General features: G+C 35.2%; 2 protein-coding genes across 2 annotated transcripts; both read left to right on the plus strand.

Annotated features, from left to right (window-relative positions):
• Window positions 1–8,623: 8,623 nt before the first annotated feature.
• Window positions 8,624–12,126, plus strand: LOC103937757 (methyl-CpG-binding domain-containing protein 5). Its single transcript, XM_048564339.1, has 3 exons — window positions 8,624–9,268; window positions 11,269–11,385; window positions 11,482–12,126. The coding sequence occupies exons 1-3, from the start codon at window positions 8,900–8,902 to the stop codon at window positions 11,698–11,700; spliced, it is 705 nt and encodes a 234-aa protein (XP_048420296.1). The 5' UTR covers window positions 8,624–8,899; the 3' UTR covers window positions 11,701–12,126.
• A 4,686-nt stretch (window positions 12,127–16,812) lies between these two features.
• Window positions 16,813–18,866, plus strand: LOC103937756 (glucan endo-1,3-beta-glucosidase-like). The gene is made up of 3 exons (XM_009347707.3): window positions 16,813–17,885; window positions 18,094–18,454; window positions 18,566–18,866. The coding sequence occupies exons 1-3, from the start codon at window positions 16,839–16,841 to the stop codon at window positions 18,697–18,699; spliced, it is 1,542 nt and encodes a 513-aa protein (XP_009345982.2). The 5' UTR covers window positions 16,813–16,838; the 3' UTR covers window positions 18,700–18,866.
• The last annotated feature ends 289 nt before the right edge of the window (window positions 18,867–19,155 follow it).

A 19,155-nucleotide genomic window follows, 5' to 3' on the forward strand; every position in this document is an offset into this window, starting at 1 on the left:
CAATTTCGCTTTTGGTGAGAATCAAACCTAAAACCTCTCACTTATAAGTAAAGAGAAATACCACTAGTTCATATTATTAAGTGACAAAGTTATATTGGGTTATTGTAATGAAGGAAAAATGAATATTGGACGAGGCTTTTTAGAAAGAAAAAAAAACATATATCATATTCGGAAAATTAAAAAGAAATGTTATATTCTTTGTTAATTCATAACCATAGTTGCCGATGCCTAACTCATGGTAATCCATCCCACAATTTTAAGGGCTTAATTATGAGAAAATAATACACAAGCACATAAGGTTGTCGCAACATATATATTTAATTTCCTCTGTGCTCGATCGGTGCTGAGACGCTAGTGAATTTGGGCTTCCTTGGTCTTTTTTGTAACTCACATTTTGTTGTACACCCACCACTATGCTGAAATAATGAACTTTTATTATTACTAATTTCAATCATGTTTAACATATAATAAAATTTGAAAGGGGCAGTTAGTACTAAGGTTTAATAGTATTCATGTTCACTTGTAAGTGAGATATTTTAGGTTTAATTTTCGTCAAAGGCAAATTTGAACTATATTATTTTGCTAGGCCATTTGGTAACCTGCCACCACATATGTAGAAAAGGAGGGGGCAGGGAAGGAGGAACAACCGTTTGACTTTGGCACATGTTGTGAGGCTTAGCCCACCTTCTTTTCCTTAATGTAGATAATATCATTTGTTTAAAATAAAAATAAAAAAATTTGAAAGTTACTTAAGGTACACTCGTTCATTTTTGTTGTAACCGACCATTATGCTTGCCCTTAACGGACTGCTTGACAGACTTTCTGGATGAATGCGGTGTTCCGAGCTAGTCTTTGACAGACTTTTCGGACCGATAGGTTGTTCCTTCCGGGCTTTTATAATACTACACAAAAACATGAAGAAATGAGTTAGTTTTTACAAAAAAGTAGTTATATATTCAATAATTGCATATGTGAACAATATAACATCCAATAAAATGTATAATCGAAAAAGTAATTGTTGGCACAAAATTGACTCACTTTGTAATATTGATTGGAAAAACCTACAATTTTTATATGTAACTTATTTGTATTAAAGAGATTACAAACAACTATATCACTGCTTGTGCTCACAAAATTTATATACTTGCTGATACACTTTAAACTAAAGGAATACTTACTATTGTATATATAGGCCCAATCTATATTAGTGTGACCCTCTAACATTGTATTACTACTTGTTTCATACCTTGTCAACGTGACAAAAAGTGTTTGCCTAGGGTTTGTTGTGGGTTACGGTGTAGTGAACCAAAGGTAGAAGGCAACCCATCTGGCCGTGCTGGTGGTTGATCTTGGTCTGCCATTTCTGGTGGTTGATCTAGATTCACCACAAATGGTGGTTGTTCTTGTTCCACCACCGATGGTTGCATCATGTCTAGTGTTTGGTTATTTTTTCCATTGTATAATTCATGTGGCGATCTATTTAGGTCAAAACGATCATTGGGTGATATGTCAATGAAAATGTGATGCAAAATTTGAAAACACATTAGAGTCAATAAGGATCATTAACATGCTCTTGCAATGATTATGAACATTAATTTTGTCATTAGACGTGAGATGAAGTGATAAAATTTCAATTAAGATTGCTAGATGTGCTTCGTGATGTAAAATGGTTAGCTTTCTTGAGTTATGTACCTTCCAATCTGTATAGATTATCTTTTTGTTTTAAAAAAAAAAAAACAAAAAAAATTCATTGTGACCAAAACACCACACACTATTGTTAATTTTTTAAAACAAGTATGTCACTACTTGTATAGCGACAAGTGGTGAACCACTCGCTGAAAAACCTCTCCTTATGTTTGTTGGCACAAATAAATGAAGTGTGCATTACTAATTCTTATGAGGCTACATACAACGTTTGTAATGTGGCAGTTATTTATTCAAAAATAAATATTGGAACGACAAAATTAAAAAAGAATAAAAACAACATAAGAAATATTTTAGTTCTGAAAAATACTCATAAAATTTCGACAGAAAAAAAAAATTACCTTCGTTTGAAAGTAGGATTGATGATAGATTCACCAAATTAATTTCCCTTTTGTACCAGTGTACTGTGTACAGACCGAATTATGATTGAAAATTAAAAAAATAAATAAAAACTTTATTCTTGACTACAATGTTAGAATAATTTAGAGGTTAGGTAAACTAGATTTGCAAAAGTGTTGTGAGTATAAAATCAACGCCATAAGCATTTGGTAAATGTTTATGTAAAGAGGTTGTGAATGTGTATAATGACCAAACAAGACATGGTTCTAATTAAGATACAAAGGTTGGGTTGTTACTAATTATACCTCTGGTAAATCAACGATTCGATGATTAGTTTGAACAATAAGTTATGCATTTCAGTTGTAGAATCATCTTATTCTTCATCGGGGCTTTCAGAAGCCTTTCGTGCCTTCACCATACTCTTTCTTTACGAAAGCCAAAACTTTATCAGTAAAAACAACATGTTTGTGTACATAGCAACTCATGAGTATTTGGGTGTTTATATAGATGAGGTTGAGGATTCTTTAAAGGATGGGTTTGAAATTTGATACTATGGTAAAGGTAGAATTTCAAAATCCGCAGCATTCCATTTTTGCAAGCTTGACTTTGTTTATTTCCTGATTTTTTCATTTCCTACCATATTAGATTACATACATGTTTTTTTTTTTTTTTTTTTTTATTTATCCTACTGATCTTAGAAAATTTTGAATATCGTAAATGCAAATAAGCAAAATCTTATATACTTTAGTTTTTTTGCTTCAATTTCTTTCATATTTATGCAGAAAATTTCCTCTATATCAGATTTGTATTCATAATTTTATAACTATGCAAAGAAAACCACAAACATGGTAAGACTAGAATTGCAAAATCCCTAGTATTGCATTTTTGTGCAATTTCCTTTTGTGAATTTTCCATTTTTCATTTCCTAGCATATCAAGTTTTATAGTATTTTATAATCTTATTATTATGTTAGTGAATTTCAAATATGGTAAAAGCAAAGAAGAAAAATCTCTTATGCTTTATTTTTTGCTTCAATATCTTTATGTCCGTGCAGAAATGTTCCTTATATATCAGATTGGTTTCTTAAATTTACAATTGTGTATATAATTACCAAAACATAAAAATTGCTATGTTTATCAAATGTATGAGGTAAAGTATGGACCATTACGTGCATTGATGTATATTCTAAGGCATAATGTTCAAAGTAACAACACTCACATATTTTAAATAGCTCTGTAACTTGTAGAATAACAAGTTAGTTAAGATGTAGTCTCTTGAGCTTTTTAAAGCACAAAGGTCATTGCACATACTTTAAACCGTAGTATCAAGTCGCACAACAACCAATTTGCTTAAATGATTACAAATATCTATTTTTTTTTATTACATATTACAAATTGATGCTGTTATAGACAGGTGTACCGAAGGCCATTAGAGAGAAAAAAAACCCACAAATATTGTAAACATTTAACTGCAAAATCCCTAGTATACCACATTTGAGAAATTTCCTTTTCTGTATTTTCCTTTATTCGATTCTTACCAAATATTTTATATATCTTTTTATACCAATCCTGTTATGTTAATTTTTTTTATTATTATGATAAATGCAAAGAAGCAAAATCTCGTATAATTTATTTTTTGCTTCAGTTTCTTTCATATTTATGGATAAAGAATCCTTCTATATCAGATTTGTTTCTTGAATTTACAATTATTCCATATAATTACCAAAACAAAACAATTGCTATGTTTATAATATGTATGGAGTATGGACCATTATGTATGTTGATGTATTATTCTAAGGTTGTATACAATGTACGAAGAAAAACATTCCCATGTATTTCTAAATACTTCATTGAGTTATCGAAATAAAGGAAAAAAGAACATTGGTATGAGGCTTTTAAGAAAAGAAAAAAAAAATCATATTCAGAAAATTAAAAAGAAATGTTATTATTCAAGAAAATTAAAAAGAAATATTACATTTTTTGTTCCTTCATAGCCATAGTTGCCGATGCCTAACTCATGGTAGTCCATCCCACAATTTTAAAGGGCTTAATTATGAGAACATCATATGCAAGCACATAAGTTTGTCACAAACAAATTTCAAGGTACTTAAAGGTACCATTGTTCCTTTTTGTTGTAACTGATCGATGTTCTTGCCCTTAACGTGCCTCTTCACAGACTTTCTAGAATTATACGGCATTCCAAGGTATTCTTTGACAGACTTTTCGGAACGATACATTTTTTCTTCCGGGCTTATATAATACTGCACAAAAATGTTAAGGCATAAATTAGTTTTTACGAAAAAGCAATTACACATATTCAACAATTTCCTATGTGAATTGATAAAATTGACATGCTCTCTTTATTATTGTAGACGTCTACAATTGTATACGGGTCTCACTTGTATTAGAGAGTTATGAATAACTGTCACTGTTTGTGCTCACAAAACATATATATTTAATAATACACTTTAAAATAAAGGAGGACCTACTGTTGCATAGATAAGCTCTATTTGTATTAGAGAGTGAGTCATTTTTATGTGTCAAATAGCTTGATCAATACAATAAAAGTGTATTAGTACTTGTTTTATACCTTGTCAACACGACCAAATGTCTTTCTATCTGGGTTGCTGCGGGTTACTGTGTAGTAAACCCACGTGGAAGGCAACCAATTTGGTCGTGTATCTTCCACCATGGACGGTTGCATCATGTTCAGTATTTGATTATTTTTGTCGTCATAGACGATCTCAACATGCGATTTGGATGATTCAGCTGGCAATGTATTCAGGTCAAAGGCATCGTTGGGTGATATGTCAATTAAAACTGTTATGCAAAAATTGAAAACACATCAGAGTCAATAAGGATCATTAAAGTGCTCTTACAATGACTATGAACATTAATTTTGTCATTATACGTGAGAGAAAGTGCTAAAATTTTAATTAAGATTGCTAGGTGTGATTCATGTGATGTAAAATGGTTCGCTTTCATGAGTATTGTACCTTCTACGTAGACCATTATGCTTTGTTGGCACAAATAAATGTCAGTGTACGGTACTCATTCTTACCAGGCTACAGACACTGTGTGTAATGTAGCAGTTACTTATTCATATATAAATATTGAAAAAAAAAAAAAAAGAATAAAAACAACATAGAAAACTGTTTCTGTTCTAAAAGTTAAACATAAATTTAGGAAAGTATTCTCCATTAATATTATTGTTTTTTCTTATTTCTTTACGAAAAATGAAATTACCTTCGTTTTATACTTTCTTTTCCAGTCTCATTATTAACTCTTTGATTAATCTAAACTACCTATTAGCACCCTCTTTGTCAATTAAAAAAAAAGGGTGAAAGAGCTAAATTAGCCTCACCAACAAAACTAAAAAGATAACAAAAATAAAAGTTATGGGTAATAAAATAAATTAAAAACAATAAAATTTCCTTTTTTTTTTCTTTCAAAACCTCACAACCAGATAACCATGTAAGTTGCCTTATTTTCTCTTCTACGTTTTTCTCTCAAATAAAATAAGCTTTTAGTGAATAAATAGTTATCCAGAAAGAGTAGTTAAAGATATGAACAACCTATTCAGTGACAAAAAATTATTTGAAAGTTGTCATTAAAAAATTTTAGCAACCATTTTATATTTTCTCTCTTTGTAAATTTTATTTTTAAAATTATGATAAGCACATTTATAATGTCTAAGATTGTTCGTAATAATAATAATAGTAATTCATATTCGTAGAAAAGAGAAATTGTTAGGCTTTAGGAAACAAATATATATATATATATATATATCATAAAATTTTAAAACAAACAAAAAAAATATTAAGATTAGATTTGGATATCTCTTCGATTTAGAAAAGATGCAAAGAAAGCAAGCTCGCAACGATTCATCATGATTTCAACATGGACGAAGTTAAAACAAAACCTAGCTCGAAATTAAGTAATCAAAATAATGATTAAAAGATGATTAAATGTTAGGGTTATAGTTCATTATACCTCTGTTCAAATTTTGGCGTCCAGATGTGATGGATGACGTTGTCATTCTCTTCAACAAAATCAAAGACCTAATTAGTGATTCGAAGGATGATTTTTCCTAGTTCTACGTACATACGTGATTGTCTTCAAGTCATTTATATACGATATTATTAATTAATAATGGGCGATTTAAAAAAAAACAAGGGGCGGTACTCCGAATCTGGTTTTGGAGGCTTTTGGTAAACCTATTATGGTACAGATTTTTTTCCAGTCTTTTGACCATTACTTGTCACTTTGGACATTGACTTTCATCTGATGTCGGTTTCTTCCAGCAAGAGCTACTTTCGACATTACCTACAAATATTTGGTTTTTTCTTCTTCATATATAAAGATTATTGATCATGATTTAAAACTTTTAAGGGTAATTAATTTTGAACCGAATATTTACGTAAATGTAGGGAGGCTGACCCACCTACTCGAAAGTGGCCTTATGGGTGCCAATGGTATCTCTGGCGTCGGGTCACTTTGACGAGACAAGATGGCGATTATTGGTGATCAATCACGATGACATATGTAGAAAAAAACACAATAATTTCTAAAATTCCTTCAAATTCTAATGTATAGAATTCCTACAAATTTCCCTCCTTTTCAAAATTTTAATCAATATTGTAATTAAATTCTAAACAATAATTAATAAACCAAGAAAAAGTAATTAAATTTCTTAAGTGTTATACGTACAAAATAAATATATGTACAATTGAACTTGATGGGATACGCATTCTACGAAGCTAATTTCAATGATTCAATTGTCAAACTTGTTTGTATATACGTCGAGATCGCATATGCCAAAAATCGCAAAAAATAAACATTCAAAGATCAAATATTGGGACAAATTTTTTTGACGGTTATAAATGAAAAATCACGATTTAACTATAGTTTTAACTCCGATTTTGATGATTTTTTTTGTAGCTACACTCCTTGACCGTATATGAATACAATGAATGAATTCAATCTTCAATTTAAAATATTTACATTAGTGGATACCACAAAATCTTTCTGTTATACTTAATGAAAGTATAAATAAATTTGAAGTGTTAGTGAATCTATCATTTTGATGGGATACGTATTTCACGAAGCTAATTTCAACGATCCAACCATCAAACTTATTTGTATATACGTCGAAATTGCAGACGCCAAAAATCGCAAAAAAAAAAAAAAAGCATTCAGAGATCAAGTAACGGGACAAACCTTTTCGACAGTTATAAACGAAAAAGCACGATTTAATGGTTATTTTAACTCCGATTTTGATGATTTTTTTACAGCTACACTCCTTGACCCTATATGAATGCAATGAACTAATTCGATCTTCAATTTAATATTTACACTAGTGGAAACCACCAAATCTTTATGTTATACTTAATGAAAGTATAAATAAGTTCTAAGTGTTAGTGAATCTATCGTTTTGATGAGATACGCATTCTACGAAACTAATTTCAACAATCCAACCATCAAACTTGTTTGTATATATGTCAAGATCGTATATGCCAAAAATCGTATAAAACAAACATTCAGAGATCAAGTAACGGGATAAACCTTTTCGACGGTTATAAACGAAAAATCATGATTTAATGGTTATTTTAAGTCCGATTTTGATGATTTTTTTACATCTACACTTCTTGACCCTATATGAATACAATGAACTAATTCGATCTTCAATTTAAAATATTTATACTAATGAATATTGCAAAAGAATGCAATTAAAACTTAGCATACTTACACTACACTACTGCACGGAAGAGAAATAATGGACAATACCACTATCAGTATGATAAATAATAATATGTAGATCATAATCTGAACAACGGAAATATGTGACAACATAGAAGCTTAACCGACTGATCACGTGCTTTTGGTTTCATGGCCCGGTTTGTCTTAGCTAAGAAGTTTGTTTGAAAAAGGGCTTTTAAACTAATACACTTCTAACTATCTTTGACAAAAAAAAGTTAAAAGTGCTTATAAATTCGAAAATAACACTTCCAGCGCTTTATAAAAGACATGCTATGTGCTTATAATAGAAACATACTTACTGAAAGGGCTTTTGAAAAATGCATTTTAAAGGCTTCCCAAATGCCCATAGTATTGCTTCTCCCTTTTTTGGCTTGGCCCCTAAATGCGCCCAAAAAAAGAAGTAATATCCTGTATAATACTAGTAAAACACCACTTTAATAAAGAAAAATTATATGAACAGGTAAATATAAATGTCACAAGAGTTGATTTTGCAAAATCTCTACCAGCATACTGTGCAATATCCTATATAAATGTCGTTGACTTTGTGCGACGAAGACTGGCGTCGCACAAAACTATTTTGTACTCTCTTTTAGGCTTTATGGTAAATTTTAGGTAGGTTTTTCGTTCGACAATATCCACTCTAGACGTTACCACTTTTGATCAATTTTTATGGACTCGAATTTTCTTCGGATCTTTCAGTCTGCATCCAACGGACCAATTGGTTTTGGCCTTTGATATAGGTCGTGCGGCCAAATATTTTTTATTTGTTAATCTTTCCCTTTCACCCCATGTTCATTCCATCTTGTTGCCCGCTCTCTCTGACAGATGAAAAACTGAAGCAACAGAAAAATTGGTACGACCATACCAGGAGACCAGGTGAAGACTGGTTGCAGGCTACGCTCAAGTTCGGTGTCGAACTAGAAACACAAATCAACCCCATATGGTTCGGCTCCATGGTAGCTGTCTTCACGAAAAGCCTCAACGCACACTTGACCCGGCCCAGCCCAACATCACATACCCCTGTCTCGTGAAACAAATACAATCAGCGAAACCGGTTCTATTCAGTTCTCAGCCCAGCACACAGACAGACCTCCCAAATGTCATTCCCCGAAGCGTCGGGTCGAAATCTGCACCGGGATCGACGCCCGAACTTTTCTGACCACCGCGCCGGAACCCTACACTCCGATTTACCCCCTGATCCTCTCCTCCGATCGGGCTCCTTCATTGACGCTACCACCACCACCACCTCCAATGGCCGAACCCCAAACCAAACCAAAAAGCCCCACAAGGCGCCTCAGCAGTCGAACCGTTCGGATCCCGGGACGGGCCCGGATAGCACGGAGGGAGGGGCTGGGCGGGTCAAGCGAAAAGCGTTTACGGATTCTATGGAGAGCTGGTTGCCACAGGGCTGGTCCGTGCAGGAGAAAGTTCGGAGCTCTGGTGCAACAGCCGGAAGTACAGATAGGGTAAGTTTCTTGGTTTAAAAAATGTCTGTTATCTATTCAATGAGCTCAAAATTTGGAAATTTTGATTTCTAATATTTTAAGTTAATTATGTGTTGGTTTGATGACTCTGTGAAAAGAAAATGGAGAAAGATTTTGGATTAGATTCTCTGTTTATTATTTTGAATGGAAATTAAATTCTGTGTTTAAACCCATTAAAAATCAAGAATTTAATACTTGGTGTTTTTATTTTTATTTTTTGAACAAACGATAGCCTTACAATGGGCTAGCAATACTGTGTTTCAAATTCGCCTTTGACGAGTATTGAACCTAAGAAAATAAATAAGTAAAAGGGCTTCAGTTTTGGGTGAAATGTTTGGTATTTATGGTTGAGATATTGTGTTTTTATAGGAGTTGGTATTTAAGTTTTGTATTAGCTAACTAATTAGCTTTGATTTCATCCTATCTTGCTACCCCGGATGTTATACAGTTATAATTAAAAAGTGTCTGTTTGTCAAATCTGCTTCAACGTACACACGTGTATTTTGCTTCTTTAATTGGCGTTGGGGAGGAAAATATGTCTGTTTGTCAAATGCACTTAAGCGTATACACGTGTATTTCGCATCTTTAATTGGTGTTAGGGAAGAAAATTTTCGTATTGGTGTCATTCTCTAAAGTCAGAGGTTGTATTATCCTAAGTTTGGTATGATTATGTTACATTTTGCACTTTACATTGCCAAGAATGTGCTTTCTGGATACTCGATTTCTGGGTTGCATAAATGACATTAGGGGTTATTGCAAAAGAAATTTTGTTCTCTGTTATTATGTGATGTTTGCACTTTGCACCGTCAAGAATGTGCGTTCTGGATAGTCACGAGGACCTATTGGTTCAAGCTGTGTTTAGCATTTGTGGCACATTTACAACTTTCACAATGCGATTGCCAGTCTGTTCACAAGGCCTTGTTTCAATCAGTCCCCGTGGCTTTGTATGGTAATGTAGTGAATGAAAAAAAAAATGATACAGTGCTGTATAGAAGGGCTCGTACATTCTATTGAATACATTGTTTTACTAGTTAATTACTCTTTCTATATAGATTGGTATGAATCTTTTTTGTGTATCATAAGGATCAGGTCTTAGTCATTAATTGGCTGACATTATCAATCGAATAGTGTTTTTTACCCAACGTGTTCTGTTGCCATTTAGTCATTGATAAGTTTATCCAGTAACCACTACCCAGAAAAGCCACATCATTTTTTACCCTTCTGAGATTTGTATATCTAAGAAGTGGCTTACAGTTCCTTCCAGAAACAAATATATAGTAAAAGGAAGGAAGATAATATGACGCTAGTGTAACAGAAAAAGTTTTACACCACTTATTAACTCTTTTAGGATTTTTTTTTTTTTTTTTTTTTTGCAATGGCATAAGAACTTGCACTTACTTGCAGATGGCATAAGATGCTTGTCTTTGTTGCAGTGTTTTAAAAAACTAGTTTTAAGACTCGCCTAGGCGGTTTGGCTGTAAAGAAAACGCCTCTAGCCAATGGGAATGGGCTATAGACTAGCCTAAATGCCTAGGCTATCGCCTCATGTGCATAGGCTATCGCTTCATGCGCGTTAGCCTCGGGCACCTAGGCGACCTGGGCGTTTGAATTAAAAAAAAAATAGCCCAAACCCAAAACGACGTCGTTTTGGGCAGGGTTTTTATGAAATTCATGCTAATTTTCTGTTTCTAACTTAGTTTCTATTAGTTTATTTAGACTTTATGATGTCAGTTAGAGAAGAAATAATAATAATAATAATAATAATAAAATATTTGTTTACTTGGGGCTATTGCCTAGGCGAGGCTATCCAAACACCTTGGCTTCGCCTTCGCCTTTTAAAACATTGCTTTGTTGTTGCTTGTTGTTCTTTTATTCCTTTGGTAGTTCCATTTTAGACAAATTAAATGTTAGAGAAATATAAAAATATCAGAGATTGCTTTCCAGAAATCAAGTCTGAGCAAGATTTAAATCATCTGTTGCAGTATTACATTGATCCAGTCTCAGGTCGCCGGTTTCGGTCAAAGATAGAAGTTCTTCGCTTTCTGGAAACGGGAACGACTAAAAAGGCAAAAACAGAGAATGCTAGCCTTGACAAAACAGTGAGTCAGAATTGATTTTGCTGAAAGCGGTAACCTTTCTCCGTTTTATTTTTCTTAACCCTAATTTCCAGTTTCCGGCTACCTTATTTTTGGCAGTCTGTTGAGGGTTCTGGAAGCCAAAAAAAGAAGTCTAGCACAAAACCGAAAACTTCTGCGTTGAACTTTGATTATGACAATGTGCCCGAGAAGGTGGAATGGGTTCTTACAGCCTCTTCCGGAGAGTCCTGGACACCCTTTATTGATAACAAAAAGGTCCCTGAATCTACCTCAAAAGAATGGGCTGCTGCATTCGCATTAGTTCCATCCAAAAAATAGTGTCCACCCTCATCGGAAACATTTTGAACCCTCCTGCTGTATCACATAGGTTGCACTGCAGAAAACGGTCACTCTTTTTGCCAACAAACCTACACTGACCAAAATTAGATCCTCTTTCCCCGTATTCCTTCCCTTTTGATCTTTTTCTGGTATCTTTTGGATCGAAAGAATTCATATCGCAGGACAGCAGAGCTCATCGACATTGTTTTTTGGCATTTGGATTTTTTGGGTACAGGGATATTCAAAAACCGTCTTATATTTTCCTTTGTTGTAGTTTTTTGTTTCGAAGAGATGCTATTGGCACTCCAAAACTAACAGTAAGCTTGTTGTGCTCGTGTTCGAGTGTATGTTAGTGTAATCGTATTTTGGAGTACATATAACAGTTGTCTCCTAAACGTATATCTAAGTCATGTCTAGTTTCATCTGTTTCCTTCTGTTAAGACGGTTTATTTAGTAGGGATATGTGAGTTTTATGTTTTAGAAGAGGGGAAATATAAAAACAAAAGAACGATTTTCCAACAATCTGAATAACATTAACTGTTGGTCTAATCCAATGGTTATTGTTAAGTTTTGGATTGTCAATTGTTCATACAGCATTTTATTTATTTATTTTTGGAATATTTTGTTTTTTCAACACATTTATTTTATTAAAGCCGAGTGATTCAAGCATTCTATTTTTGTCTCTATTTTTTTTATTAATTTATTCAATTCAATGGTTAAAAAGAAAAATAAGAGATCACTACCTATTTTAAATTTTTGTTTCCTAAATATCACATTATAGACAGGAAAACCCTGGCCAGTTTTGAAACTTGTTGCCCAAGGAATCTCTATGTTTGTTTTTTTGTTTTTTTGTTTTTTTTGTTTTTTTTGAATTGTATATCAATTTGGAATCTCTGCCTCTCACATCAGTCCAGTACAATGCACCAACTTGGAAGAGTGTTGGCGTGAGCTGTTTCCTAATTTGAAGTTAATATTTTAGAAAACTAATGAAAATGGTTTGAAAACTTTGAGTTTTAATGATAAGGACAAAATAAAGCGTAAAGTGAATAGTACCAGGATTGACTTTTTAGTGTAAAAATGTGATTTTTCGTTAAAGTAAACAGTAACGTGGGCTTTTTGTTAAAACTCCCTAATATTTTATTACCTTTTACAGTCACAGTGAAACTATATTTCCTCTTGTAAATCTCTAGATGCATATTGCTCAGTGTTTCAGCCACATTGTAAAAAAAATTTCTAAATGAGAACTAATATAGTAGTTGAATTTTTTATTTTTTATTTTTTTCATGAAGAAAATTACGATATTTCATTCATTGATAAAAGGGCATTACAAATACATATCATGAATTTGGCCCCAAAAGGGTCCTTGCAAACTAGATCTAAAAATATGCCAATAAAGCATCACTAATCGCAAAGTAATGAGGCGACTTCAATCACTCGACCGAGCTTATTGGAATCTGCACGATTACACAAATCAATAAAACTGTTAAACATCATGTTATAGGAGATCATGTGAGAACAAAACCTCAAACCATAAATTGAGATAGGGGTGTACGATGCCCATGGATCAATCACATCACTTAATCAAAGCCACGATCCCAGAACACCAAATGAAGTAGTTCTAGCAAATCAAATAGCTCCACCCTTCCCACATAGATCCAAAAGAGGCAACACACCAAAACGAAAATTAAAATCATGCACTCTCCTAAAGAGAGAAATCAAACTAGTAAACTCTCCTGCATAGAGAAATCGAACCAAAATCCAGGACAATTCCTGGAAATTATTAAACAAACAAAATAAAAGGATAAAATCATGTTGTCACTCCGCATCATTCGGACATCTGCATGTCATATCACTGCACTGGCTAAACCCAAAGTGTCGTACTTACTAAACTCAATCGCAATGCAATTCGACATCTTTCATGACTTCCACTTCAATCTTATATCGAAGGTGATAATTAGATCCAAAACCTTGTGTTAACTATGTGTGTGGGTCAAAAGATAACGACTATCACGGTGACTACAACGCTCACGGTGACAATTCAACTTCAAATAAAGTAAACGGAAAGTGAGAGAGATGAAATGAAAAATAATTTTCAAGAAGATTGCTGTTGACCCCAAAGCCAAAGACAGGAGCGGCAAAGAATTTTTCCTTTGATTTTTCTCTAGACGGCAGATAGCAGTCGAACTTGTTGCCTAAGGAAAATAGAAGTTAACCTCCCTCCGAATGGAATTAAAGCACTGTATTTATTCTTCTTATTAAATAACTATGGCTAACAAAGCTCTTCAGTTCTTTGCCACCTCTCTTTCTCTTGTAGATTTGGAGAATGAGAAAAAAAGAAAGTACTTGAGATCGTGTCTTATTTCCTAATTAACTTTAGGAGAAATAATATCTAGGTTTATTGTCAAAAATAAGTTTGCTTGTTCAATTATGTATTTCCTGTTTTTGAGTTCGTTTATATCTCGTTTCTATAAATACCTTCTTATTGAGAAGAATAAAGAACTACAGCTGCATGTGAAAGTTTATGTGAAAGCTCAAATACTTTGTTTAACTATCATGAATTCCTCTTCTTCACGTCCTCCTTCTATGCCTACTCATGCTTCACCACCATCACCTTCTAATCATGACAAAGTTTCCTAATGTTGGAGCATCTTCTCTATCATATGCGTTCCATGTCGAATTGTGTATAATAGATATTTAAAAAAATTGAAAAATCAAATGGGAGACCAAAAGAAGGAATTGGCCTTGGAGGCGTGCGCTTGGGTTGTAGCAAATTTGGAAATGGGGCATGAGGACAAAGTTTTCGGAATGCAGTATGAGCCTTGGTTGTAGGATTTGGAAGGGCAAGGGAAAGGGCTTGTGTTGAGGGTTTGGAGAGAGGGAACGAGAGGTGCAATTGGTTGGAAGTGATCGAATTTTTGGAATTCTAAACAGGGAAAAAAAATCGTGAAGGGAGGCTTTGGCGGTGAGTGGAGGTTATTTATTATTATGAACAATTAAAAAGAAATTAGATATATATATGTATGTATGTATAATAGTTAATAGTTTATTTTAGAAATAATAACATGTGGGAAAATAACATTTCAATTTTTTTTTTAACTTTTTATTGTGGGTGAGGTTATATGTAAGTGGGGAAATAAAATATTGGGATTGTATACCACCTTCAAAATTTAGTAAGGGTAAGGCCATCTCCAACCGAATAGTCCAGAGGGTCAGAGGGTCGAAAATAACCCGAAAATCGTCTCGAACCGAGGGTTAGGTCAAAGGGCTCGTGGAATCTGAAGGGCCCAACGAAATTTGAAAAGGCCAAAGGGCTGGAGGGCTAGTTGCATGCAACCAGCCAGCTAGCCTGAGGTTGGCCAGAAAATAAAGCAATCTTGTCGATTATAACCGACATGATTGCTTAAAAAAATTTCGACAGGATTGCTTAAAAAATTTTTGACTAGCCGTTGTATTCAATTTTTTTTTTGGGCCAATTTTTCTTTTAATTCTTAAAAATTCTAATTTTTTTTTCCCTATAAATACCTAAACCATTCATTAAATTTAAGTTCTAATTTTTTTGGTTTTTTGGGCCAGTTACCATTGTAGTTTTTAAATTTAATTGTTGTTGGATTTGAATTTAAGTTGTTGTAGTTTTTAAATTTAAATAATAAATTATGTTTGGCCTTATGACCCTTTGGCGCTCGGTTGGAGACGGTTTTTTGTGACAGGGCTAAACGAACCCTAGGACCCTTTGGCGCTCGGTTGGAGACAGAGGCAAATATGCCCTTGTACTATTCATTAAAATATTAATATCTTGGAGGGCCAGAGGGCTAAAATGAGCCCTCTGACCAACCCTCGGTTGGAGATGGCCTAATGGTATGTTAAAAATTTGTAATAAATAATGAGATGAAAGCTACCTTCTTGTGCAATGATGGTGGATTTTTCTTAGCAATATGCTTGTGCAGTTTTATGTAACATGAAGCCTATTTTAACTCATTTATAGTAACTCAATGACAAATTCCTAAGATGTACTTTTAAATTGATAAAAATTTGTAATGTCCATGTGAAATTAAGCACTTATCTGTCATGTGCAGGCTACCGATAAGAGCATATACAAAATAATATTTTAGTCATTGTTTAGTGTAATAAGCATGTGCGATTACATAGATCTATTTTCAAAAGACGCAAAAACTACAACACGTTATTTATTTAGAAATATTTAACCATTGATGTTTTTTTTTCTACCTTAAGACATCAACGAATCAACCAAAATGATGAGAAATCAAATCTTAATAAATTAATTAATCAATTATGATCGTTTCGGCCTATTTTGTTAAGATTTTAACATAATATTATCTTTTTTAGGCTAAAATGATATACAAAATTTCTAACGTTACATACTAAAATCCTTTATCATTTAACTTCTATTTGCGTTTTTAATTGTCTATTATGATTTTCGTTCGTGTGATACGTCAGAATGCAGTAGAATTTTTGTGAACTCCAAGTGGAAAACAGACGGAACTTACCGTAACACAGTTCACTTGGCACTGTCGCACTATCACTGTCACTGAGAATTAATATATATTAACTGCTAAAATGCCAAAATAACCCAATACACCAGAAGCAATTAACCCACCACGCCACGTCTCTCCGGTCTCCACTCATCAACTCCCCCTTTTTTACGGTACTGGATCTGAGCTTAGGAGGGTGAACCTTCTGAACAAATCATTATTATAATTTTTAGAAGGATATTTTATTTACAGTTGTTGAATTGAATTTCAACAATTGGGATGTTTTACTTAGAAGGCTCGAGGGGATCCGGTTTCCTTTTTTACCAATAAACCAAAAATGTACACAAAACGTCCATTCAAGAAATTTTTTAATATGATTAAAATAAATAATTATATATTACGTGACACTATAAAAATAGTGAAATATAAAATTTAAAAAATTAATAACTTCAAAAATACTAACTTTTCACTACTTGTATGAAAACAAACGTGTTCCGAACAAAACAAACACGTCAAAGACGGCAAACTCGACAAACACGTAACGTCCCCTTCATCAGGCTCCACACCCTCCCCATTCATCTAGTCATAAACTTTCAAGTTTCCACAAACGTCTGCTGCTAGCTGAGAAATCTCCATTTCCTTTCAGACATGGAGCCACCACTCAAGCTCTCCCTCCTCCACCTCCTCCTCTTCTCCGCCTGTCATGTCATCCTCCTCACCACCGCTTACTCCATCGGCGTCAACTACGGCACCATAGCGGACAACCTCCCGCCGCCCTCCAAAGTCGCCACGTTTCTCAAGACCAAGACCACCATCGACCGCGTCAAGATCTTCGACGCCAACCCCGACATCCTCCGCGTCTTCGCCGGCACCAACATCGCTGTAACCGTCACTGTTGGAAACGGCGACGTTCCCGCCCTTGCCAAGCTCTCCGCGGCGCAGTCATGGGTGGCCGACAACATCCTGCCGTTCCACCCGCGCACGACCATCAACCGAATAGCCGTGGGCAACGAAATCCTCGCCACGTCGGACAAGGACCTCATCGCGCACCTACTGCCGGCTATGAAGTCACTTCACTCGGCGCTCGAGCTCGCGAACATCTCCTCCATTCAGGTGGGGACACCTAACTCTCTGGGAATTCTCGCCCCCAACACGGGTCCACCGAGTGAAGGCCGATTCCGAACGGGTTACGACCGAGTGGTTTTCGCTCCGATGCTCGATTTCCATCGCCAGACCAAGTCCCCGTTTCTAATCAACCCGTACCCGTTTTTCGGATCCGTTCCCGAGACTCTAAACTACGCGCTGTTCAAGCCAAACGGCGGCGTTTTCGACAACGCCACGGGGATGAACTACACGAACATGTTCGACGCCCAGATAGACGCGGTTTATACGGCGATGAAGAAGGTCGGTTACGAGGACGTGGACATCGTGGTGGCCGAAACGGGTTGGCCCTCCGTAGGTGACCCGACCCAGTCTGATGCGACCGTCGACAATGCGGCATCGTATAACGGAAACCTCATCAAGCACGTGAGCTCAGACAAAGGCACGCCGCTGATGCCGAACCGGACGTTCGAGACCTACGTCTTCGCGTTGTTCAACGAGAATCTGAAGCCGTCGAAGTCGGAGCAGAATTACGGGTTGTTCAAACCCGACTTCAACCCGGTTTACGATGTGGGCATTTTGCGCAACCAACGGGTAACTTCGTAATTTCAGTGACTTTGGGGGGTAAATAATCTAGAGTTGTCTCTTCCTTCATGTGCTATTTGTTGTTTTGACACGTGTCCGAGCTCACAGCCCATTTCCCGCGTTTATGCTTCTGAGCTCCGACAACTCCTACGACAGAAGCCCGCCTGTCGTTGTCGTTTTCGTATAATAACTGTGTTAAATTAATTATGTTATTTAGGCAGCGGCTCCCAAGTCGAGCGTGGCGGCTGGTCCCAACTCGGGGGTGGCCGCCGGACCAAAGTCTGGAGTGGCGGAGGGGCCCGCGTCCGGTGGAGCACAAGCACCGTCGCCGTCGGCGGGGAAGACGTGGTGCGTGCCGAGATCGGACGCTTCGGATGCGGCGCTGCAAAAGAACATAGATTTCGTGTGCAGCAGTGGAGTGGATTGCAAGCCCATACAGGAAGGTGGGCCCTGTTTTCAGCCCAATACGGTGAAGTCACACGCTGCTTACATCATGAACGCATATTACCAGGCGAATGGTCCGCAGGATTCCAACTGTGACTTCAAGCACACCGGAGTCGTCACCACCACCGATCCCAGTAAGCTTTTCATTTAATTTTATCCCCAATAATTTTTAATTTTTTTAATTATGCAAATATTGTGGGTGTTTTTGTAAGAAAAAGAAAATTGAGGGGCAAATTGGTTGGCAGGTTACGATGCGTGCACGTACCCGTACAAGGCGGAGAAGTCGGAAAAGACGGTGGCGGGGGCTTCAATTAAAATGAAATGTGACAGAATGGCAGGGGTATTTATGATATTAGCCTCTTGTATAATGCTAGTTTAAAAGAAAAAATTAATGATGTTTGATTGTTAATTTAGGAAATCTAGCTAATTAAGCTATTAATTATTATTGGGTAGCCATTTTTTGGGTTCCAAATTCCAACGGCTAGTTTTTTAAGCTGCTCAGATGTATGAAACTTGAAGTTAATATATTGAAAAGATTATGGATTATGATGCTTGGGCATTTCAGTAATTTTCTGAATTTTGTTGTTGTTTGAGTAATGTCCCATGTACAAATATAGTATATTAAGTTATTATAGAATTTAGGGTAAAGTACAAAAAACGACCTTAACTATTGATGTCACAACACTTTCATACCTCATCTTTTAAAATTGATAATGTCATACCTCATCTTATGAATTTGTGCCAATATTAGACATCTGTCAATTTTTCTGTTAAATGCTGACATGGCCAGAAACAGGACCCATTTTTATTAAAAAATTAATTAAATATTTAAAAA

The sequence above is a fragment of a genome, unplaced genomic scaffold (genome assembly GCF_019419815.1).
Source record: "Pyrus x bretschneideri cultivar Hongxiangsu unplaced genomic scaffold, Pyrus_bretschneideri_v1 Contig39, whole genome shotgun sequence".
Taxonomy (NCBI): domain Eukaryota; kingdom Viridiplantae; phylum Streptophyta; class Magnoliopsida; order Rosales; family Rosaceae; genus Pyrus; species Pyrus x bretschneideri.